Raw genomic sequence first — 23653 nt, forward strand, 5'->3', positions numbered from 1 at the left:
TGTGTGTGTTTAGACAAAACCAGAAACGGTTCCTGAAAACACCCAGTTCTGTGGAAGCCCCGTGCCTTCAGAACCGCTCTGTACATCTCTTCGCTGATTGCTCCAACCCAATAAGCTTGGACGAGCCTGACACTGTGCTAGGACCTTGCAGGACTCTAAGAGGGCTAAGACTTGGGTTTTGCTGCTGCTCGCCCCACCCCACGCAGGATTGCAGGCAGGCAGGGGACAGGATGCCGGTTCAAGTCCCAAGTCCGTGTTCGTTTAGTCTGCGAACACTTTGAGTCCCACACACGTGCCAGGAACTCGCGCGGGGAGAAGGAGAACGGAAGGTCAGTCTTCAGTGGAAAAACAGAGCCTGCGACGCCGTGGATGCCGCCCCGGGCCTAGTTTCCCCATTCGGGGAGCGTTCGCCCCGCCCCCGAGGCCGCCTCGGAAAGGCGGCTCCGGCTGCAGGAACCGGCCCCGGGCCTGCCCTCCCCGGTTTCCGCCGCCTGGGCCGAGTCCTCGCGCCACCGGAAGCTCCCGCCGGGCCGCTGGGAAGCGGCGGCGGCGCCAAGGTTGGTTGCACTGCACCCCGCCCCCACCCGCCTCGGGACTGCGGGGGCTGCCGGCCGTCGCCCCAGCGCTCCCCGCCCGGGACAGCCCGGCTCCAGCTCTCTGGGGCGGGGGCGGGGGCTGCCCAAGTGCGGGACCCCCCCCGCGCGCCTCCGGGACCTGGAATCCCGGCTGCAGAGCCCTGCCCCGGACTCGCTGCCCCCGCCCTTCCTGCGGACGCCCGGGGCAGCCCTGCGGGGGCTCATCCTTGAATAGTCGCGGGCGCCGCTCTGCTCCCCTCAGTGCGCACGCATCCGGAGATGTGGCGGTGGCGAGACGGCCGTCACCAGCCCGCGCGGGGCGCACGAACGGGGCTGAGGGACACGGACAGGTCATCCGGCATCACTGAGCCGGGCGGGGGGTGATTGTGCTCCGGCTGTGGGACGCGGTGGGATCACAAAGCTGGGAGCCCAACCTCATCCTGGGGCGGCCCACCGGGACTCCCAGGGAAAGTGGGGTCTGGTCCAGCTGCGCCCCGAAGGACAAGTGGAAGGCTGGGGAGACGCGGGTGTAACAGTGCAGAGACTCCGCGTCTGCGAGGCCCGCGGCGGGGGGAGGCGCGGAGATGGGGCTGATGGCGGTTCAGAGTGGAAGAGAAGGGGATCAAGGAGACATAAGGAGGAGCAGCCACAGAAGTGGGGGCGGGGGGAGCACGGAAGGGGTGCAGGAGGCCACAACAAGGAAGGGAACTGGAAAGGAGGCGCCAAGAGGCGTGTCAGGTGCTGGCCACAGGGCTGGTTGGATAGAAACTGGGACAAGCCCCGGACATTTGGCACCCTCGACCTTGAGAACCTTGGGGAGATGGTTCCATGGAGATTGGAGTGAGGAAGCGGAGCGTCCGTGTAGACAGTATTTTCTAGGAGTTACGTTAAAGTGAGAAGGTGTAGATGTTGGAGAGGAATGTGGAATGAGGGTAAAGGGCGTTTTAAAGCACCATGTGTGGTTAGAACACAGGCTCAGGCCTCCCGAGTCCCCACTCACTATCGGGGAGTCCTTGGGCATGTCACTGAACCTCTTGGTGCCTCAGTTCCCTTTTCCGTAAAACGGGGATGAAGATGACAATACCTGCCTCATAGGGTTCACGTGAAGTTTAGATGAGATGGTGCCTGTAAAAGCACTTAACACGGCACTAAAAGCACCTGTTACTTTTCACTTGTAATTATTAGAGCAGCTTGCGATATTTTGCTGCTGATAGGAAGGAGCTGGGAGGCATTGAAGACAGAGGGGAGAGAAAAGGGAGCAGAGAGAAAGGGACCGAAGAACTTGGATGGAGAGAGAAATCTTGGGTTCCTGTGCCAAACCAAGGGAAGGAGGGAGCAGGTGGGGACACAGGGAAGTTTGCAGGTTTGGGGTATATGGTTAAGTGAGTGGCTTTCTGATAGTCTTTCTCCGAAGTAGGCCTCAAGGTCGTTTGCTGAGAGGGCCAGGTCAGGGCTGGCCCAGGTAAGGGTGGAGGTCCTGATTTCCACTGCAGCAGTAGGGTAGGGTGCCCTGCCCTCTTTGCCAGCGACCCCAGGCAGCCTCGGCATTGCTCCCGGGAAAGTGGACAGTTGAATTTACTAGGGTCAGAGGACAACGTCAGACCTGCCTTGCCCGCTTGTGAGGCTCACCTAAAGTTGATGGATGTGAAAACACTATATAAGCATAACTTACCATCTTAGTCTTTCTTCGTGACCTTGAGGAGCTGGAAGGGCTGTGGCCATCATCAGTATCAAAGTTTTTCAGGCACTTCACTTGGGCCGTGCACCATGCCATGCTTTCACCCATGATCTCATTTAGTGATTACAAGTCAGGTGAAGTAGGTATTAATATTAACCCCATTTTGCAGATGCAGAAACTGAGGTGCAGAGAAGTTACTGACCTTGTCCCAGGACCCACAGCTAGTAAGTGATGGACTCAGGGTCCCAACTCAAATCTGTCAGACCTCGAAGCCTGTGATTTGAAACTACTATGAAAGTTTGCAAAACCCCTAGTAGCAACCCAGCAGAATAGAAAGATGTGGAGGGATCATCTTTTCCATTTGGTAGGTGAGAAAACAAAGGCTAGAAGCTCTGACCTCCATCCTGGGCTCTGTAGGCTCCACCAAGCTGCCTTGTTTTTGCCTCTCTTGAGTGGGAGGAAGAACACAGAGCTTAGAGTCCCACAGACCTGGTGGTCATCGTGCTGTACCACCAGGTGCTGTGTGACTTTGGACCAGGCATCTTGCTCCTCTGTGCCTCCACATGCCTGCGGAATTCCTAACAGGTTGCTCTAAGGAATAGGAAGGAAAATGTTGCCTGGGGCATGGTAGATGTGCCAGGAGCCATGCTTCCCACACAACCATGGATCTGCGTCCCACTTGGCTGCTGAGACCAACTCCTCGTGACCTTGTATTTATTTAGACCTTTGTTCTCCTCAGGGCCAGGAAGTGGTGGCGCCTGATCCGAGTCTGTGGCCACCTATGACTTCCTGAGTGGGGCCGTGGAGGGAGGGCCCTGAGCAGTCCATGGTCCTGAGGCCTCGGACTTCAGAGGGGAGGGCCAGGTGTCACACATACTGATGAAGAACGCCACGGGCAGGGCTGGACCATCAGAAGCCTTCCTGCTGGCCTTGGCCATGGGGTTCCAGAATTTTAGACCCCAGAGAAGTCTTGGAGATAATCCTGTTGCAATTCCTTTTTTTTTTTTTTTTTTAATAAATAGATGGGGTAACCGAGACCCGCTGTGCAAAAGTGACTTTTACCTAAGATACTCTGGACAGGGCAGAGCTAATGTGCACGGAACTTGCATTTTTGGACCTGACTCCAGAACCCTGGGGATTTCCACTGGGGCAGTGAACACCCACACCGAGTATCCTAGGCTGCTCGGAGGTTCCAGGGAACATAGACAAGTCACCGACTGGGGCTCTCTCTGCTCCTGTCCCCTGGGGAGGAAGTGGAGGAAGCCAGTGGCAGCCTGAGGTCCTCCGACTGGGGAAACTCTAACTGTGGTTCCTGAAAGTCCGTGACACGGTTCTTTTTTCTCTCTGACTTGCTTTCCCCTCCCTCTTGCTCAAAAGAATGACTGGACACTCCTAGAGCCTGCAGTCACCATCCAGGGGATTTTTTTCACCACAAAGGGTAATTCCTGTCTCATCCCTGCTGTGACTCAGCTGTGACGTTGAACCGCACAAGCCAGCGAGAAGATAAAATCATCAGACTCCTGCACATCAGAGAGGGTGGCCCGGCCAGCACTCACCTCTTCTCCCAGCACAGACTCCACGGAGCTGGTCCCCTCCCCAGAGGAGCTTGAACAGGGGCCCCCCACCAGCCAGCCTGGGACCCTGAGATGGCCTCTGGCTCGGCCAGCAGCCGCCACCCGGCCCCCGATGAGAACGAGTTCCCCTTTGGGTGCCCCGCCACCGTCTGCCAGGACCCACCAGAGCCCAGGCCCCTCTGCTGCGCCGTCTGTCTCTCTGAGAACGTGAGGTGAGGGGTCGGAGGAGAAGAGGCGGGTGGGAAGGAGGTGCCAGGGAGGGAGCCCTCACGGGAGGCGGGGGTGAGAGGAGCTGTGGTTTTGGGCAGGTGACTTCACCTCTCTGGCCTCAGCTTCCACACCTGTTCCTCAAGGGTCCCGGACACTGCCCCGTCTGACTGTTGGTGGGAGGAGAAGTAGCCACAGAAAGACGTCAGCTCCCTTAGCAGAAGGCCATCCGGGGTCAGGGGGAGAGCCTCTGGGTCCAGCTGGGCTACTTACTGTGTGGCCTGTGCAAATTGTTTGATGTCTCAGCCTCCTTGTCTGTAAAATGCCTGTAAAGTGATTTTCTACCTCCCAGGATTGTTACAAGGCCCAGTCAATAACATTCCAAAAAATCCTTGTAATAATGAATATAAACTCCCTGGTAAATGACAAACTGCTGTACAAATATATCTTCTTCCACAATATCACCCATCACCTCAGACTGTTTGCTGGGAATGCTTTTAAAGGGGACTAGATATTTTTTGTATTCATATATTATACATTTATGGATGTATATATAAAATATGTATATATTTGCATATAAATATATACAATGCACACATTTTGCATGTGTATAAAATATACGTATATAATTTACATTGTATATTATATATTAAAATATGTGTATATTTATATGTAAAATATAAATAACTCAGGTGTGACATCAATATGATCATCAGTATCCCACCTTAAGCAACTATTATGTACCAACTGTGTGCCAAGCACTCTTTCCTTGTGTCTTCAGAAGCTCCTTGGAAAGGTGGATACTATTATTACCCTATTTTACAAATGAGGGCAGTGAGGCCTAATGGACAGATGAGGTCAGTTTGCCGCAGGTCAGTTTCCTGGCAGATGTGTTCTTAAACTGCCGTGCACCCCCAGCATGACCTTTGTTTGGGACTTTACAGTTTAAGAAGGTGGGAAACTTCTCAGGCAAGCTTGAGGAGTTCCAATGCTTTCACAAAGGAGGAGGCCGAGAGAAGGCGGAGAGAGGTGGTGGTGAGAAGGGCAGGTGGGGGGAGGAGCAAAGCTCAACTGGTTTCACCATCCTGGCTTCATCTCAGGCTTTTGCAATGGGCCTCTTGGCTTCCTTCGCTGTCCTTCCAAAACCTGGCAGAGGCGGGAGAGGGATCCAGGCCTGAGGCCTGAAGAGCTCTGCCCAGCTCTGCGCCTGCCTCCCTCGACCTTGGTGGATCCATACGTCCTCTGAGGCCTCATTCTCCTTCCTGTAAAATGGGCCTGACCCGTGGCTCTCACTGAGGACCGGATCGCTTGGGAGCTTTGTTAAAGCACATAGGACCATGTGTCACCCCATTCAGAGTCCGGCACCCACTCCTGGTTAAGAACCTCAGGCTAGGTGTTCTCGGAGGCCCCTTCTTATTCAGAGAGGCCATGGTCATCTGTAATTACTAAAAATAAGAGACCAAAATAAAATAGAGGAAGCTGAGAAGAACTAATATAGCTGCACATCCACAATCCTTTATCTGAACCCGTGGGGTCAGATGTAGTTTGGAATGGAGAAGTTTTTCAGATTTTAGAAAAGCAAGTCAGTGCATTACTGTGTAATTCTTCCAGCGGGAATTGGGGATGCACCTTATAATCAAGCAATGGATATTTCTGCAAACATAAATATTCACGCTAAGTGGGATAAGTAGGGGCTTGAATAGCCTCTAGTCACTTCAGATCAGGTTTGGCTGCCAGAGAAGCTCACTGCAAACTACAGGAAAACATTGGTTTGGGAATGGTGGGTCTGGGATTGTGGAGCTGCACGCTCATTGGTATCAGCTGCCACACTGGGCAAGGGCTAGGCATTTGGAGCTCTGGGGACGGTGGTTGGTGCCATGGAGTCGTGAATGCCTCACTCAGTGGCATTTGTTCATGTGTCCCCAGGAATGGTGAGGATCGGATCTGTCCCAAATGCAAAGGGGATGACACACCATCTGAAAGGCCAGGAAGCCTTCTGTCTCAGGAGCAGGTAAGTTGGCACTGCCAGGAAAGACTGTCTGTCAGTTGTCTCCGTTGGCAGGGGAAGAGGCCAAGTAGGTATCTGCCCACCTAGTCCCTACCAGGTGGCTCCTTCCTTGTCTGAGTCTAGACTGAATTCATTTTGTCAGCAGTGAGGAGACTGACGTTTGCGGTGGGGAAGCAACTTGCCCCAAGCCACCTGGCCGACCCGTGACAGACTCAGGGTGAGAACAGCATCTAGACAGGGGTCAACACACCACAGCCTGCGGGCCCAACTCAGCCTGCCGCCTGTTTGTACGGCTTACGAGCAAAGAATGGTTTTTACACTTAAAAGGTTTCTAAAAATTGAAAGGAGAATGAGATTTTGTGACACATGAAAATTATAAGGAATTCAAACTTCCAGGTCCCTACATAAAGTTATATTGGTTCACAGCCACAACTCACTCATGTATATATGCCTTGCGTGTGGCTGCTTTTTTATTTTTAATATTTATTTATGTATTTATATTTATTTGGTTGTGCCGGGTCTTAGTTGCAGCAGGCAGGCTCCTGAGTTGTGGCATGCGAACTCTTAGTTGCGGCATGCATGTGGGATCTAGTTCCCTGACCAGGGATTGAACCTGGGCCCGCTGCATTGGGAGCGTGGAGTTTTATCCACTGTGCTACCAGGGAAGTCCCTGTAGCTGCTTATGTCCTGAAACAGCAGAGGTGAATAGTTGCAACAGAGGCCTCACAGCCCAAAATATTCACTGTCTGGCTCTTGACAGAAAAAGTTTGCCAACTCTTGACCTAGACAGTTCTTTCTGGCCCTGTTTGCCCTCAGACAGGGACAGGCCATCCTCATCTCACTTCTCCAGCTCTGCCAAACCGTGCTTCCAGGAATAAGATACAACTTTGGTAGTGTGAGGGGCCAAAGAGATACCCTCAGGCATCAGTTTAGAACCCCAGCCCTTCTGAGCTGGAGAAGGACCCTCGTAGGTAATCCGTCCAGCCCAGAGGTTCCCACATGTTGACCAGTACTGGTCCATTCCCACCAGTTCATGACAAAAATGATAAAAAAAAAAAATAAGGAAATTGTTATGAGTTTTTCTTATAAAAGTAAATTCTTTCCATTTATAGAGTCAACCTTTACTCTGAGATGATGCCCTTCCTATTCGTGTCTTTGTATAAAGGAAATGATCGTGATAGGTGATAGAATTCGGGGGTAAAGCCTTTATTTAGTAAAATTTTAAAATGGCAATCTTTATGTTAATCTCCTAATTTAAAAAGCAAACAAACTGGTATTGGTCTGTGAATCCAAAGCTTTAAGAATCCCTGCTGTAAATCTAACCCCCGCTTACACATGGGCCCCGACACCCACAGGGGCATCTCATTGCAAAGCTCCCTCATGACCAGGGTCTCGCCAAGTTGGCCACCAGCACTGTCCACACTGTGAGGCACTGGCTCCTTTCAGCCAAAGCTCTACCCTTGCCCAAACCATGGCCCAGGGGTCAGGAGACTGGTGTCTGAGGATGGCTTTATAATTCAGTGCATGGCTGAGATGACTCCCCTGTCTCCACCTGTAAAGTGAAGATGCTAGGTTGACTGTGCAGGGTCTTTCCAGCATCTGCAATGTCCCATTGCCAGTCAGTGGCTGGCAGGGCAGCTCTCCCTCCCGCTGTGGAACCAGAGGCAGGCAGGTCTCCACGCCTCCTTACCCCTTCTCCGCTCTGGCCCCTCTCCTGCAGAGAGTTGGAGGAATTTCCTGTCCCACCAGGGCTGGTTTTGAGGGCTTTCCTGTCTTCCTGTCAGCAACCCTCTCCCCCCGCAGGTCCTCAAGGGATTAGTAGTAAGGCTCCCGTGCATTTCCCCAGAACTTTGTACTCTACAATGTGGTTAAGAGCTAATAGGATTAACACCCATGGAATAACCTTCCAAGCCTCCCTTTTTGAGATCTTTGTACTCCACCCTCGAAAGAGGACATGGGCTAGATGCTTTCTAAGGCACCTGCCTGCCCGAAGGCATCAGGGCTGTTGTTTTGACGTGTTTTATTCTTGCCTCTTAACAAAATGAATACAAATTCATTGTACAAATCTTAGATAACATAAAGATGAGATATTTTAATATCTCTCAACCCAGTAGTCTTAATTTTTTCATCTTTGTTAATGTGAAATCAGATGAAAGTAGAAGCGTTCTGATTAAAGGGGAGCCTGGAGCCCTGTCCTTTCGGTTACCCCACTTCCTTCTCCTGTCCCAGCCTCTCAGAGACACTGGAGATTCCTAGGGCCCTGCAGAGCACAGTTTGAAACTCGCTGCCTTAAACCAAATGAAGTGACTCTAATGATGGAATTACAGGCACTGAAACAGGCTACAGAGTGGGAGGAGGGTACACCCCCCAGTGGAAAGCTGGGGGGTGGGATGAGCCAGTGGTCTGACACCTGCACAAAGCCACAAGTGGAAAGACCAGGGACTCCTTCAGCTTCTGACCCAATGGGAACTTTGGGGGGACTTTTGACGAAAGGAAAGCAGCTGATTATAAATCAACACTTTGTATACGTGGTGATTCTGCAGTCTGTGCATCTGGGGAAACCTGGGAAGTGAAGGTGGGGTGGACAGGCCGGGCCGGAGACCAGCTGAGCTAAGCCCCGAGGTGCCCATTCTTGCAACACTTTCCATGCCATCTGCTTATCAGTTTGTCCTCCTCCTCTGACTTCATTAGATTAATGTCTCTCTAAGAAGTGCTCAAAGCCCGAGACCGATTAGCTCATGTTAAGAAGCAGATATTAAAGGATAACTGTTGACCTGGTTAGAGACTTGGTTCTTGCCTAGAATGACCTTCCTACAGAAGTGACAATGAATTAGGGGACGACCCGGTGGCTGGGAAATAGCAGTCAATTCTGTCTGCCTGAGACCCTGTGAATGGGATTGTTTCTCTCACTCTCTTCCCTCTGAGGTCACTCAGGAAGGTCAAAAGCAAGCTGGCATCTGCTGCCAGTGGCTTACAAGAGTGCCTTAAATTATTCTAGAATCAGAAAATGATAGGAGGTCAAGCTGTCTAGTCCAATTTCCGTTCTGTACTGGATTCCTGCCAAGTGGCTTTGTGTCCTTCCAGTGATGGGGAGCTCATTACTGCATGAAACCACCACTTCCACCATGGGGAACTAACTGTTGTACCATTTTCCTCTTTGTTTGTACTGAGCTGAAGTCTGTCTCCCTTGGGGCCACAAAAAGTAAGTCAGTCAGCCTCCTGTCCCCTGAGGCGGTCCTGAGTCTGTGGAAGGACGCTGACCACGTCCATCTTGAGTCTGTCCTCAGCCTCTGTGCATATCTGTGTCCTTTGAAATGCAATGCCTGGAAATGAACCCCCTTACACTTCTGAGCTTGACAATTGCATCTGTAACCTTATCGATCCCGTGACATCCTGTGTCATGCGCAGTGGTGATACCCCTATTTCACCAGTGGGTAATATATTGAGGTTCAGTGAAGAGGTGTGCCTGCACCAGTCATACAGCAAAGGGGGGGCAGAGCCAGGCTCCCACTCCTGCCCCTTAGGCTGCTGACATCTTCTCTCTGCTGCCTCCAGATGGTGGATCACCCCCAAATGTTTTACACAGGTTTAAATACACAGTCCGCCTTAAGTGCTAGAATCCACCAAATGCTGTGGAAACAGGAATGGGCAAGACTACTTTCAACTAGGGGAATCAGGCAGGACTTCCTGGAGGAGGTGGCAGTTGAGCCAAGCAGAGATTGCCAGAAAGGAAACTGACTGAGGTACAGAGGCGGGCAGGAACTGGCGAGCGGACCGAGTCCACCCTGTCACTGTCGAGTGCCTCTCCCTCAGCACTAGCTGAGACCCAAGCAAAAACAGCCCCTCCTGGCATCCAAGACCTTGGCCAGCCTCAGTGCCCAGCACAGCAGCGTGGGAAGTGCCTGGCACATTGCAGACCCTCCGCTCTGTGCAGTAGCTTCACGGAGGCAGCTCTCATGCTCCCGGCACCCTCTTGACGCTCACATTCTCGGAGGCCCCCAGGTCCCCAAGTGGGGGCCCTTTGATGGAGCTCTCCTGACCCCGTCACAAAGGGCCTGGGGAAGCAGGGAAGCTGGGAGCACCACACACCCCCAGACTTCTCGGACGTGGACAGAAGGACAAGTGTTCCCTCAGGGCTGGGATTTTGTTTTCTCTGTTTCCTCCTCAGAGGAAATTCCACTGCGAATTTTATTTTTGGCAGTTTGCAAGCAATGAGACCGCTCACACAGGGGCCTCCTGTGGCACCAGACAGGCACAGGCTTGGCTCAGGACAGATGCCCCGTTCCTCCTCTGCGACCCCAGCCCCTTCCCTCTCCAGTCCCCTCGGTCCCTGGACTTCAGATGAGGCTACCCTTTAGTCAAGGTGAGGACTCCTGGTGGGGAGGAAGGACGCTGGCCGTAGATTCCAGGCCCCTGGCCTCTGCCACAGCCTTGCCCCAAACTTGCATCCTGCAAGTCACCGGCCATCTCAGCTTCAGCTTCCTCACCTACACGAGAGGCAGAACCTCCAGTGGGAAAATAGGGTTTTACAGAATTAGTTATTAAGAGTTTGAGATGTGAGGATTAAATGAGACGCGTGTATGTGACAGCCATTAGCAAAAGGAAAAAGATGTCCCAAGGGCAGTGCTTAATCCACAGGAATAATTTTGCTAATAATAGTACTTCTACTAATCATGGGTGACATTTACTGAGCACCGCGTCAGGCAGAATGATGCTCCCCAAAGATGTCCACGTGTTAATCCCTGGAACCTGTGAATATGTTACCTCACATGGCTCTATTAGTCTGCTCGGGCTGCCGTAACTAAGTACCACAGACTGGGTGGTGTGAACAACAGAAATCTGTTTTCTCACAGTTCTGGAGGCAAGAAGTTCTAGACAGAGTTGGTTTCTTCTGAGGCCCCTCTCCTTGGCTTGTGGATACCCTCTTCTCCCAGCATCTTCCCATCATCTTCCCTCTGGATGTCTGTGTCCTAATTTTCTCTTCTTATAAGGACACCAGTCATATTGGAGTAGGGCTCACCCTAATGACCTCCTTTTAACTTAATTACCTCTTTTAAAGACTCTGTCTCCAAATACAGTCATGTTCATGGGAGCTAGGACTTCCCTATATGAATTCAGGGTGGGGAGACACTACTCAGCCCATAACAATGGCAAAAGGGACTTTGCAGATGTGATTAAATTAAGGATCTGGTGATGGGGAGATAACCCTGGCTTATTTGGTGAGCCTATTGTTATCACAAGGGCCCCCAAAAGAGGGAGGCAAGAGAATCAGAATCAGAGCGAGATTGGAAGATGCTCTGCTGCTAGCTTTTAATATGGAGGGAGGGACCCTGAGCCAAGGAATGCGGGTGGCTTTCAGAAGCTGGAAAAACAAGAAAACAGGTGCTCACCTTGGACCTCCAGAAGGGGCACAATCCTGCTCACTTTTAGGACTTCTGATCTCCAGGTCTGTAAGATAATATTGGGCTGGCCAAAAAGTTCGTTCGGGTTTTCCCATGACATGAAAAACCAGAACGAACTTTTTGGCCAACCCAAAAAATGTGGGTTGGCTTTTTGTTGTTGTTTGTTTGTTTATTTATTTGGTTGTGGCAGGTCTCAGTTGCGGCTCGCTGGCTCCTTAGTTGCAGCACGTGGGTGGGCTCCTTAGTTGCGGCATGCATGTGGGATCTAGTTCCCTGGCCAGGGATTGAACCCAGGCTCCCCGCATTGGGAGCGTGGAGTCTTAACCCCTGTGCCACCAGGGAAGTCTCAATGGGGGTTGTTTTAAGCCAATAAGTTTGTGGTATTTTGTTATAGCACAGTAGGTCACTCATGTCAGAATTTACTTATATTATGGCATTTAATCCTCACCATAACTCTAAAGGGGGAGTTCTGTTATTATACTCATTTTGAAGACTGGGAAACTGAGACATGGAGAGGTTAATAACTCTCCCAGGGCCACATAGATAGTGTGTGAAGTGACAGAGATGCGCTTTGCACCCTGACAGGCTGGCTCCAGAGCCCACCCCCTTAACCCTGGAAAGCACCCCAAGGAGTGCTGAGTGACTGATGGTGGGACTCTGGGCAGCCTGGCTGGCCACCAGCGGCCTCTCAAGTTACGCCCTGCCCCTCCTCTGCCAGACATGAGAGGCTGGTCCCAGCCCACTCCCATTGTACATGGTAATAAGGATGCCCGCTCCACCCATGTAGCACTTGCCAGCCTGCATGGGCTTTCATTGCACAGACACACCACAGGGCTCAGATGCCAAAGGAACGTGTGCCTCTCCACCTGTGGGCGATTCTGGACTCCCACCGTTAGTTCTATCACTTTCACGTTTTTACCTCCCTCTGACTCTCACTTCAAGCATATACCCTTAGAACGGCAGAGGATTCTAATCATGGGCTCGTAGGGAGTTTCAGGGCCTGAGAGATGACCCCTTGTGCATTCGCCAGGTTCCTCACTGGCCTCAGGCCCTCCATCCTTCCCTCATGTCGGGAACTACCTTCTGGGAGAGGCTGCATCACAGGGCACTTTCCAAAGCCATTGCAGTCTCCCTGACAAGGCTACCCACCCCTCCCCAGTAAAACATCTGTTTTCTATTCTTTGTTGGGAGCAACTTGTGCTTGAAGCCCGGGGCAATGGGGCAAAGTGGGGGGTGGCCTTTTGCTGGGCTGTGCTCTGTGTCCCAAACCAACTGTACTCATTAAGCCCACAGCTCTCACTTATTCTACTATTAGAGAATAATAACTAGTGTGCTTTGTATTTGCTCAGCCCAAAAGACCTCTGTCCTCCCCTCCTTTCATCCAAATCTCCCTTCACATCACCCCATGAGGTTATTCTTGAAAACAACAACAAAGCTCTTAGGAAATCAAGATATTATTTACATGTAATAAAATTCACTCATTTTAAGTGTACAGATTGATGAATGCCGGGAAATGTATACAATCGTGTGACCTGCAGTCAGGAGGGTGAATGTTTCTGCACCAGAAAAAGCTTCCTTGTGCCCTTGTTCAGTCAGTCTCCCCCAGCTGCAGCCCAGGAAGCCACTGGTCTATTTTCTGTCACTATAGTTTTGCCTTTTCTAGAATCTTGTAAGAATAGAATCCTCGTATGTAGTCTTTGGTGTTTGACTCTTTCATTTAGCATGTTTTGAGGTCCTTCCATATTATCGCACATATTAGTAATTTAGTCCATCTGACTGCTGAGTAGTGTCCGGGAGTACGGATATACCACACTTTGTTCATCCATCCACCAGTTGATGGATACTTGGATTGCTGCCAGCGTGGGCCTCTTATGAGTAAAGCTGCCGTGAACATTTACATATACCCGGACATATTTTCACTTTCTCTTGGGTAAATTCCTAGGAGTGGAATGTGTGGGTTGTCTGATAACTTGATAAGCACGGTCTTATGTATGTATGATTTAACTTTATGAGATACTTCCATAGATTTTCCCAAAGCGGTTGTACCATTTCGCATTCCCACCAGCAACCTATGAGTGTTTCAGTTCCTCCACGTTCTCACCAAAGCTCGATATTCTCGTTCTTTGTAAATTTTAGCCATTTAGTGAGTGGACAGTGGCATTTCGTTACAATTTGCATTTCTCTGATGACTGGTGATGTTGAACATCTTTACATAGGCTTGTCATTTGTGTATCTTATTTTGTGAAGTATCTGTTCAGTATTTTACCCATTTTGTATTAGGTTGTTTGTCTTATTGAATTGTAAGAGTTCTTTATATATTCTGGATATAAGCCCTTTCCAGGTCTATGTTTAGGAAAAAATGTTCTCCCAGTCTCTCCTGGGCTTACTCTTTTTTTTTTTTTTTTTTTGGGGTACGCGGGCTTCTCACTGTTGTGGCCTCTCCCATTGCGGAGCACAGGCTCCGGACGCGCAGGCTCAGCGGCCATGGCTCACGGGCCTAGCCGCTCCGCGGCACGCAGGATCTCCCAGACCGGGGCACGAACCTGTGTCCCCTGCATCGGCAGGCAGACTCCCAACCACTGCGCCACCAGGGAAGCCCTGGACTTACTCTTGATAAGATATAGAGACATGGGGTAGGAAGATCCCTGGAGCTTGCTGCTTCCTAGCTGTTCCTCCTTGAGTAAATCCCTGCCCCTCTGTAAGCTTCAGTTTCTTCATCAATCAGATGGGAACAAAAAACCTACCCTGCTATCCCCAAGTGTTGTTAGGGGCCCTAGGAAGAATTATGACTATGAAAGCATTTTGTAAACTCCTTAGACTTATACATAGGTTAACAGTATTGTCAAGTTGCTTGTTAGAGGCCCTCACAGAGCCCCCAGACCAGTGGGGGCAACCAAAAAGTAAATGATGATTACAGGGCTGAGTGGAACATGTCCCATCAGGAGAGGTGGCAGCGCTTCCCAGGATCACAGCAGGGGCCTTGCTCTTGTTCTGAAGGAGGGTTACAGGACGGCTGAATCAGAAGGAACAGCATGTGCCAAGTTTTGTGGCCCAGCCCAGCTCATGCCTGGTGGATGCTGGTGCTTTGCAGAGAGCCCCAGTGCCACTGGGAGCCCCATAACATCCAGTGACATGGTTCTTATTTCCAGGATCACCCCGAGGTGGCTGAGGCTGGAGTTGGGTGTCCCTTTGCAGGTGTTGGCTGCGCCTTCAAGGTAAGCATCTGAGTGTGAGAGAGGAGATCTATCTGTATACTACAGTCTCAGACCTTCCCATCAGCCCCTCCGGGATGTTCCCACAACATCAAGCTATGCCTCTGGATGTACCTTACATGACTTTCCCAAGCAACAAAATCACTAGTAAATCATCTTCGTACTCAGGGGAGTTCTTCTTAATGTCTCACCTGGGCATTGTAGCATCACAAAAATGACCACCGCCCGCACCCCCAAAAACCCCTTTGCCTCTCTCCATGGTCCTGAATCATCAGTGCGCTCAAGGGCATGGCAGAATTGTTGCTCTGGAGGCTGGGATGGACACAGCTCATCATGGGTATGTCTCATGCCAGGGTCCTTCTCCGAATCCCTCTTGCTGTACACTTCCCTTGGCCGGATGAATGGATATGACTTCCCTTGGCAACCTTTGGTGGCAGGACTCTCCACTGCTCCCTGGTCCTCCCTCCCCCTCTGTTTTCACTGATCAGCCCCACTCTCTTGGCAGGGGGGCCCAAAGTTCATGCAGGAGCATGAGGTCACCTCCCAGGCTACCCACCTGAACCTGCTGTTAGGGTTCATGAAACAGTGGAAGGCCCAGCTGGGCTCTGGCCTGGGGTCTGGACCCATGGCCCTGGAGCAGAATCTGTCAGACCTGCAGCTGCAGGGGGCTGTGGAGACAGCTGGGGACCTAGAGGTGGACTGCTACCGGGCCCCCTGCTCCGAGAGCCAGCAGGAGCTGGCCCTGCAGCACTTCATGAAGGAGAAGCTCCTGACTGAGCTGGAGGGGAAGCTGTGCGTGTTTGAGAACATTGTCGCCGTCCTCAACAAGGAGGTGGAGGCCTCCCACCTGGCCCTGGCCGCCTCCATCCACCAGAGCCGGCTGGGCCGTGAGCACATCCTGAGCTTGGAACGGAGGGTGAGCATGGGAGGCACGTTTACCCTCAAGGCAGCTCAGGGCCCCCCCCCACCGCCCCGCCGCCCCAATCTTGTCTCCAGAGCAGAGGACCAGCCTTCCTGCTAAGCATTCTCCCTGTGCAGACCAGTCACTCCTCCTTCAAAAATATCTCTCCTGCATCCCACAGCCTTCTAGGAAGAGGACTGAGTCAGAAGTTATAGTCAAGGTCAAACTCCCCCGTCCAGTGCTTCCTTTCCTTTGCTTAAACTTCTGCAATAGACTATTCCCACCCCAAGCATCTCATTCCACAGCTGGACATTTTGCACCACTAGAAAGTTCTCCCTCATACTTAACTAAAATCAGCCTCCTGTGTCTTCCCTGCCCCTCGGGGCCCCCAAAACATCTGACTTCTAGCCCCCATGGAAGCCCTTCAGAGATGAGCAGTCAGTAATAATATCCTGAGTGTTTCCTTTTTTAGGCTAAACACCCCCAGTGCCTTCACCACTTCATCAGAGCACATCGTTTCATGCTGTCCTCATATGTGCTGGCTCAGCCTCTAAAGGATTCCACACACTCAGAGTGGTGGTGTCAAACCACCAGATAATCCACTTATCTGACAGTTCTTGGTTGCACCAGACTGTCCCCTCCTTTGTTCCAGAGCTTATACTTTTCTTAATATAACCAGTCACCACGTTAATGTTGCTTTTTTGGGGGGCAGCAACATTACTTCACCGTCTCATGTTGAGTTAGGCCTGGATTTTCGTTCCAGGTCCACCATTAACTTGCTGTATAGATCTGGGCAAATCACAGGACTGCAGCTTTCCCATCCGTAAAATTAGGGCTTCAGTTTTCTTTAAGGACACTCACTTCCATTCCTGACTTCCCTACCTGAGTACACCCAAGAATAAATTTGTATTCTTTCAAATGTCAGTGGAGGAACCTACCAGAAGAGCCAGGCACTAGGTTTGGGTGGCGAAGTAAAGGATTTATTTATGTAACTCTTGCCCCAGTTGGAAGGTGATGGCCTCCCCGAGGGCAGTGACTGTGTCTTCAGTTCATTAACGAATTTCCTGGCTCTACTCTTACGTGCCAGACACTGTGCAAGGCATGGACACAGATAAAATGAGCATGGGCCCAGCCGTTGATAGGGGAGACCATCTATCCTGTTGGAAAGGCAGAAAAATATATCTCAGGTGGTTGTAAAGCCTCTATAAGATCGATGATGAAAGAGAGAAACCAGCTGAGCTAGGGCAGTGGTTAAGTGTTTCGCAGAGGAAGAACTCTGTGAGCCAGGTTCCTGATGGACGAACAGGAGTTGGCCAGTGGACAAGGAAGGGAAAGGAATCCCGGGCAGGAGGGACGGCATGTACAAAGGCAGATGCACGTGGCTGAGGGAGGCAAAGAAAGCAAATTCGGGGGCAGCTCTGTCTCTACATCCCGCTGTCCCCATCCCACCGCCAAGCTGGATTCTGGTGCCCCTGGCTGAATGGGCTTCCCCGCCCCAGGTGATGGAGCTGCAGCAGACCTTGGCCCAGAAAGACCAGGCCCTGGGCAAGCTGGAGCAGAGCTTCCGCCTCATGGAAGAGGCCTCCTACGATGGCACGTTCCTATGGAAGGTCACCAGTGTCACCAGGCGGTGCCATGAGTCAGCCTGCGGCAGGACCGTCAGCCTCTTCTCCCCAGGTAAGGCCTCCCCGGGGGCACAGACACCAGCTGGGGGAGGCGGGGGGGGGGTGTTCCGCTCTGACAGGCGGGCTGCGTCCAGTTAGGCCAGTGTCCATTCGGGCCCCCGGCCCTACCAGGCCCGCGGAGGTAGTAGGCCCCTCCCCGCTCAGCCGCGTGGATCAGGGGCTGTTTGCACCAGGCGTACCTCCCTGGACGTCCGTCATGGTCTGTAACTAGGAATAAAATGATCTACGTTGTGTGGATATCGGTTGTGAAAGAGAGTGCGCTGTGAACCAAAGTTTGTGTAGATGCGAGGGAAGCCCAGGGTGACTTTCCCAGGTAAATACCATGGGGCCCCGCCCTCCGAGACCCCGTGGTCTGACATAAGACAAGTGGAGAACTCTCTGTGTACCACTGTGGGGAGCACGTGATTGAGTATTGTGTACACTGGGGCAGTTCTTAGTCGCTTCTGGGGCCCCTGGGCCTGGCACGATGTCTTGCATGACGTAGGCAGTTACTCGGTTGTTGTTTCTCCTAATTAACTGATAGCTGTCTGTGTAACAATGTGTGTATTTGTGCTCAGACCTGTGTGCTTTTCCCCTGGCCTCACTCGCGTGCCTCTAAGTAAACGGGTGGGTCGTTAAGGAGGATTTCTGCCGATGGCAGTTTTAACCACCACTCACATCTGCTCCAGCCTCGTGCCTTTCCTGGCCATCTGCTCCTCTGACACACCCAAGGTCAACAGTGCTGGGATTCAGAGGGGCATGGGAGCTTGCCCCACACCATAGAGTAGGCTGGGTCCCAAAGCCAGCCCCCCTTTCCTCAGGAACAGGGACAGCCCCTTCAGGGGGTGGCCTCGCCTCCTACACGTAAGCTTTTTTGTCCTGGCTTCTTTCCAGAGAGGGAAAAAGCAAGCAGTGTCTCTGGCTTCCTGTTCTACCAAAACACAAGGGGCACAGATGAGTCAGACTGTCAGCCTGTCCCTCCTCCACTCCTTCCCGCATACCCTCCACACCCTGTCCCCGCTCAGCCCCTCCCAGAAGGGCCCTCATGGTGACGGCTACTGGAACCCACACTCAGATGACTCTTTCAGCTGCCCAGGGAGAGAGCCCACAGGCCCCTGTGCCTAATCACCAGGGGATGATTCATCCCGGGGGCCTTTGCCAGCGGTGGCCGGCAGCACTGTGATTCACCACACTCTCTCCCAGCCTCCAGGAGACCCCAACCGCCTGGCCTAGGGCAGCGGAAAGAAGTCCGTGTTGGGAGGTAGGAGGCCTGGCCCCTAATTCTGTCTCTGCCCCCAGTACACTATGACACTGTGGCCAGCCACTTCCCCTTGCTGGGCTTGGGTTCCCGACTACAAAATGCAGGTTGGTTAAATCAGAAGTGTGATCCCGGGCTTCCCTGGTGGCGCAGTGGTTGAGCGTCCACCTGCAGATGCTAGGGACACGGGTTCGTGCCCTGGTCCGGGAAGATCCCACATGCCGTGGAGCGGCTGGGCCCGTGAGCCATGGCCGCTGAGCCTGTGCGTCCGGAGCCTGTGCTCCACAACGGGAGAGGCCACGACAGCGAGAGGCCCGCGTACCGCAAAAAAAAAAAAAGAAGTGTGATCCCAGGGCCAGCAGCATCTCTGTCCCCTGTTAGAAATGCCAATTCTCAGTCCTCACCCCAGCACTACTGAGTCAGAAGCTCCAGGGGCAATCTGTGATTCTGATGGCCTTTGACAGCCACCAGGCCAGATGATCTCCAAGATTTGATGCTCTATAACGGAGAAGAATGCTGAGCTCCATCCCCAGATTTCATTTTTATGGTTTTTTTTTTTTTTTTGGCTGCATTGGGTCTTCGTTGCGGTGGCTTCTCTTGTTGCGGAACATGGGCTCTAGGCACGCAGGCTTCAGTAGTTGTGGTGCGCAGGCTCAGTTGTTGTGGCTCGTGGGCTTTAGAGTGCAGGCTCAGTCGTTGTGGCGCACGGGCTTAGTTGCTCTGCGGCATGTGGGGTCTTCCCGGACCAAGGCTCAAACCTGTGTCCCCTGCATTGGCAGGCAGATTCTTAACCACCGTGCCACCAGGGAAGTCCCGATTTTGTAGTTTTGAGCCATGACCTGGGCATGCCTAACTGTCAGTCCCAGTTTCCTCATCTGCAAAGCCCAGCACTCTCCAGCTGCCTCGGCGCTGACTCTGGCTTCCTCATTTCAGCTTTCTACACTGCCAAGTACGGATACAAGTTGTGCCTGCGGCTCTACCTGAATGGGGACGGGACGGGGAAGAGGACCCACCTGTCCCTCTTCATCGTGATCATGAGAGGGGAGTATGATGCTCTGCTGCCGTGGCCTTTCCGGAACAAGGTATGGGCCTGGGGGACAGTGGGGGTGGGATGGAGGAAACCTGGGTCCTGATCCTGATTGAGCCTTGAACTTCCCTGTGTGACCTCGGCAGATCCTTTGCCCTCCGTGCTGTCAGTTTCCCCTCATAAAACAAGAGCCTGAGTTCACATCTAGTAGCCAAGGCTCTTTGCTGCATTCTGAGTCTAGGAGCTAAAATGTTTGGACCAGTGACCCTGGAAGACATGTAGAGATGAAGTTCATGTTGGGGGTGAATAAGGAAAACCTCTTGGAGGAGGTCCTGTGGGGCTGGCCTGAACTGACAGCATTCTCAGAAAAAGGGAAGGAGGAGGAGATGCCTCTGCACACCTTTTAGAATGGCCAAAATCCCAAACGCTGACAACACCCAATGCTGGCAGGGATGTGGTGCAGCAGGAACTCTCCCTCACTGCTGGTGGGACTGTAAAATGGCGCAGCCACTTTGGAAGATAGTTTGGCGGTTTCTTACGAAATTAAACATACTCTTATCATGTGACCCAGAAATCACACTCCTTGGTGTTTACCCAAATGCGTTGAAAACTTACGTCCACACAAAACCCCTGCAGACAGATATTTACAGCGACTTTATTCATAATCGCCAAAACTTGGAAGCAGCCAAGATGTCCTTCAGTAGGTGAACGGATAAATAAGCTCTGGTAAATCTAGACAGTGGAATATTATTCAGTGCTGTAAAGAAATAAGCTACCAAGCCATGAAAAGATATGGAGGAAGCTTAAAGGCATATTACTGAGTGAAAGAAGCCCGTCTGAAAAAGCTAGATACTGTGTGATTCCAATTACATGATATTCTGGAAAAGGCAAAACTGTGGAGATAGTAAAAAGATCAGTGGTTGCCAGGATTTCATGGAGGGGAGGAGAGATGAATAGGTGGAACGCAGAGGATTTTTAGGGCAGTGTAAATACTCTGAATGATATTATAATGATAAGATTCACGTCCTTATACATTTGTCCAAACCCATAGAATGTACAACGCTAAGAATGAACCTTAAACTAGGGACTTTGGGTGAATATGATGCGTCAACATAGGTTCATCACCTGTAGCAAATGTACCGCTTTGGTGGGGATGTTGACAGTGTAGGAGGTCGTGTGGGGATATGTACTCGGAAATCTCTGTGTTTTCCATTTAATTTTGCTGTGCACCTAAAATTGCTCTGAAAAATAAAGTTTGTTAAAAATGCTTAAAAGGGCCGCCGGAGGTGGGAGTGTGGCAGGGATTCCCCGCAGGTGGACGGCGACAGCAAGGGAGTGGGAGAGGGAAGGGGAGGGTGTGGACTCCACACCTCAGCTGGGTGGAGGAAGATAAGGGCGAGCAGGTGGGGTGGAAGCGGTAGTGCCGCAGTGGTCTGGCTATGAGTCAGTAGGTCAGTGGTTCCCATATGTGCTGGGGGGATTTTCAAAATACTAATGACTGGGTCTCACTCCCGTAGATGGTGAGGCGTGAGCATCGGGAGTTTTCAAACCTTCCCAGGGAATTCTAAAGTGCAGCCAAGTTTGAGAACTGACTGCTGCAGTGGGCGATGGGCATTTCAGTGACGTGTGCCAGGGAGGAGGCTGTGTGTCACTTTGAGATCGTTGGCTTCTCGGAGGCACACAGGGCCCCTGTACAGACCAGAAGCTGGGTTCGTGTTTCAGGGTGTTGATTGCCGTCTGCTCAGTGGAAGGCCTGTCTGCTCTCGCCTGGGAGGATCCAGCTGTGTTTGAAGGATCAGACAGACATCTCAGTGCAGGAAGGGACATCTTGGGTTATGGAGTCCAACCTCCTTGTCTGGGCTTAGTCCCCCCTTTAGCCCCCAACAGCCAACCACAACTGGCAGTGGCATCTGAATTCCCCCTTCCTGTTAAGAACACCTGAGCTCTAATCGTGGGACACCCCTGAAGCCTGCTCACGGTACCAGGTGCTTCCGTTTCCGGGCTCTTCCTGTACGCCATGTGTGGTCCTTACGTGTTTCTTTGACTCCTGATCAGTGTGACCTCAGGGTTAGAGGGGCTGCACGGGTGACAGGCACAGGCCCTGTCCCTGATCTCCCACTGGCCCCTGCCCCGCAGGTCACTTTCATGCTGCTCGACCAGAACAACCGTGAGCACGCCATCGACGCCTTCCGGCCCGACCTGAACTCAGCATCCTTCCAGCGGCCCCAGAGCGAAACCAATGTGGCCAGCGGCTGCCCACTCTTCTTCCCCCTCAACAAGCTGCAGTCGCCCAAGCATGCCTACGTGAAGGACGACACCATGTTCCTCAAGTGCATCGTGGAGACAGATGCTTAGGGCAGGAGGGGCCGAGCAAGCCGCACCCGGGTCCCGAGGGAGTACCCGCTCAGATGGGGGTTCAGCAAGATGACTGAGGTCCTGACTTTGGCGCCCAAGATCCCAAGACACAGTGATGGGCCTGGGCTGGCATGACGTGAGCCGAGCGGACAGATTGACCGTGGCTAGCTATCAGTTTAGTGTGGCGGGACCTTGGACTGGGCCCACAAAGGCACACGGTCCCAAAGGAGGTGGTGCAGGACTGATCCCCCTGCACTGACCGTGCAGCACTGGAGCCCCGAGAGCCACCTGGCCCTGAATGTTGAGATGGACTCTGGCCGAGATGGGGAGGGTGTGGGGACCAGGCTGGGGCGTGGATGGGGAACTGGAGGTGTGGGACCTCAGCAAAGAAACTCCAGGGATGGGAAGACCTCTGCAGGCCGCCACGGAGAGTGAGCTTGCTCTCGTCCTGCTTGGAATCAGAACCAGGACCAGGGGGTGGAAGTGACAGGGTGCCAGTGCGAATTCAATCTGTCCCAGCCTGGACCGAGTTCCCCAGCACTGGAGGTGAACAAGCAAAACCAGGGGGCTATGCTGCGGGGAGGGCATCAGATGCGGGGAGGGGTGGTTTTGAAGACCTTCATGGTTTCTTCCAGCCCAGAGTCTCTGACTCTATGCCTCCTGGGCCAGATGAGGCCTAGTGCCGCAGGGGGTCTGGAAACATTCAGGAGCCTGATGCCCTCCAGTTTCCTGACTCACCTTCAGTACCGCCAGGTGGGCTGAGCTGACCCGCACGGCACCTGCCACCCTGGGCCTGGCAGTCTGCTTGCCCTCCATGCAGAGCCACGCAGAGGCCCTGCGTCCTGCGTCCCCCAGCTGAGCGCCCCTCCACCTTCTCCAGGTGAAACCAGGTCCCTAGCTCCCAGAGGCAGCTGGAAGGAGCACGGAGAAGGAGAGGGGCACAGACTCTCCACGCTGCCTGCCTGGGGGCCCCACTCTTGGCCATTTCCAGAATCCCGTGTCTCCTGTTGAACGAAGGCAACCACATCTCTAGTTGATGGATCAGGACCGCTGAGCCACCCACAGATGTTGACCTTTTATATGTATAAAACCAAAGAATTTTTTTAAATGTCTTTTGCACTTTTCATGAAGGGTATGGTTGTGGGAGTTGGTGGTGACTTGTGAGCTCTGGGTGGCGCTGCCAGTTTTGCAGGTGGCATCCAAGGCTGGTGTGCTGGCAGGAACATGCCTCTCTGCCTCAGTCTTCTGACTGTAATGGGGGAACCGCCCCGGCCTGCCTCCCTCGCTGAGTTCTGTGACCTCAAAGGAGATGCTACACAGGAGAGGCTAGAGAGAGAAAGGCCCGGGCACCACTGCCCACCTGGCCTGGCCTGGCTGCAGCCCATGCTTGTCTTCTCACCTTGGAGGTCCCTACACAACCAGTTCCTGTAAGGACCCTCGCCCATCTTTCCAGAGCCCTGAGGCTGCACATTGCTGCTCAGAGATGCAGGGCAGGTCCCCCGCTCCTCTCCCCACCAGGCTTCCCTGCAGCTTACTCTTCCTCTATTTGCCGAGGCTGTGATGGGCTTCATGTCTCACACCCTCAGGGTTCTCATCTGTGAAATGGGTCAGCAGCCCTGCCTGTCCTCTCTAGCCCAGCGTTTGTGAGGATGATGCTCACATAAGAGGTAACAGAGCAGCACGGCCCAGTGGGATCAGTATATCAGAAAACCCAGACCCACCCCTAGTCCAGACCTGGTATCCCATCATACCTCAGCCTCTTCATTTACAAACACGGGGAAGCATCCTGCCT

At 52.5% G+C, this 23653-nt stretch overlaps 1 protein-coding gene across 6 annotated transcripts; it reads left to right on the forward strand.

Annotated features, from left to right (window-relative positions):
* Positions 1-427: 427 nt before the first annotated feature.
* On the forward strand, positions 428-22969 carry TRAF1 (TNF receptor associated factor 1). 6 transcript variants are annotated; one of them, XM_027105043.1, is made up of 9 exons: positions 465-557; positions 2423-2477; positions 3631-4039; positions 5961-6045; positions 14594-14659; positions 15162-15572; positions 17057-17234; positions 19413-19561; positions 21643-22969. In XM_027105043.1, the coding sequence occupies exons 3-9, from the start codon at positions 3900-3902 to the stop codon at positions 21859-21861; spliced, it is 1248 nt and encodes a 415-aa protein (XP_026960844.1). In that variant the 5' UTR covers positions 465-557; positions 2423-2477; positions 3631-3899; the 3' UTR covers positions 21862-22969. The 6 variants fall into 6 exon arrangements, with proteins under 6 accessions (XP_026960846.1, XP_026960844.1, XP_026960841.1 ...); XM_027105040.1 differs by lacking the exon at positions 465-557 and adding an exon at positions 626-925 and having other exon boundaries at positions 2993-4039; XM_027105042.1 differs by lacking the exon at positions 465-557 and adding an exon at positions 626-925.
* The last annotated feature ends 684 nt before the right edge of the window (positions 22970-23653 follow it).

The sequence above is a fragment of the Aethalodelphis obliquidens genome, unplaced genomic scaffold (assembly GCF_003676395.1).
Source record: "Aethalodelphis obliquidens isolate GAN/ISIS:26980383/991018 unplaced genomic scaffold, ASM367639v1 scaffold7, whole genome shotgun sequence".
Classification (NCBI taxonomy): Eukaryota; Metazoa; Chordata; class Mammalia; order Artiodactyla; family Delphinidae; genus Aethalodelphis; species Aethalodelphis obliquidens.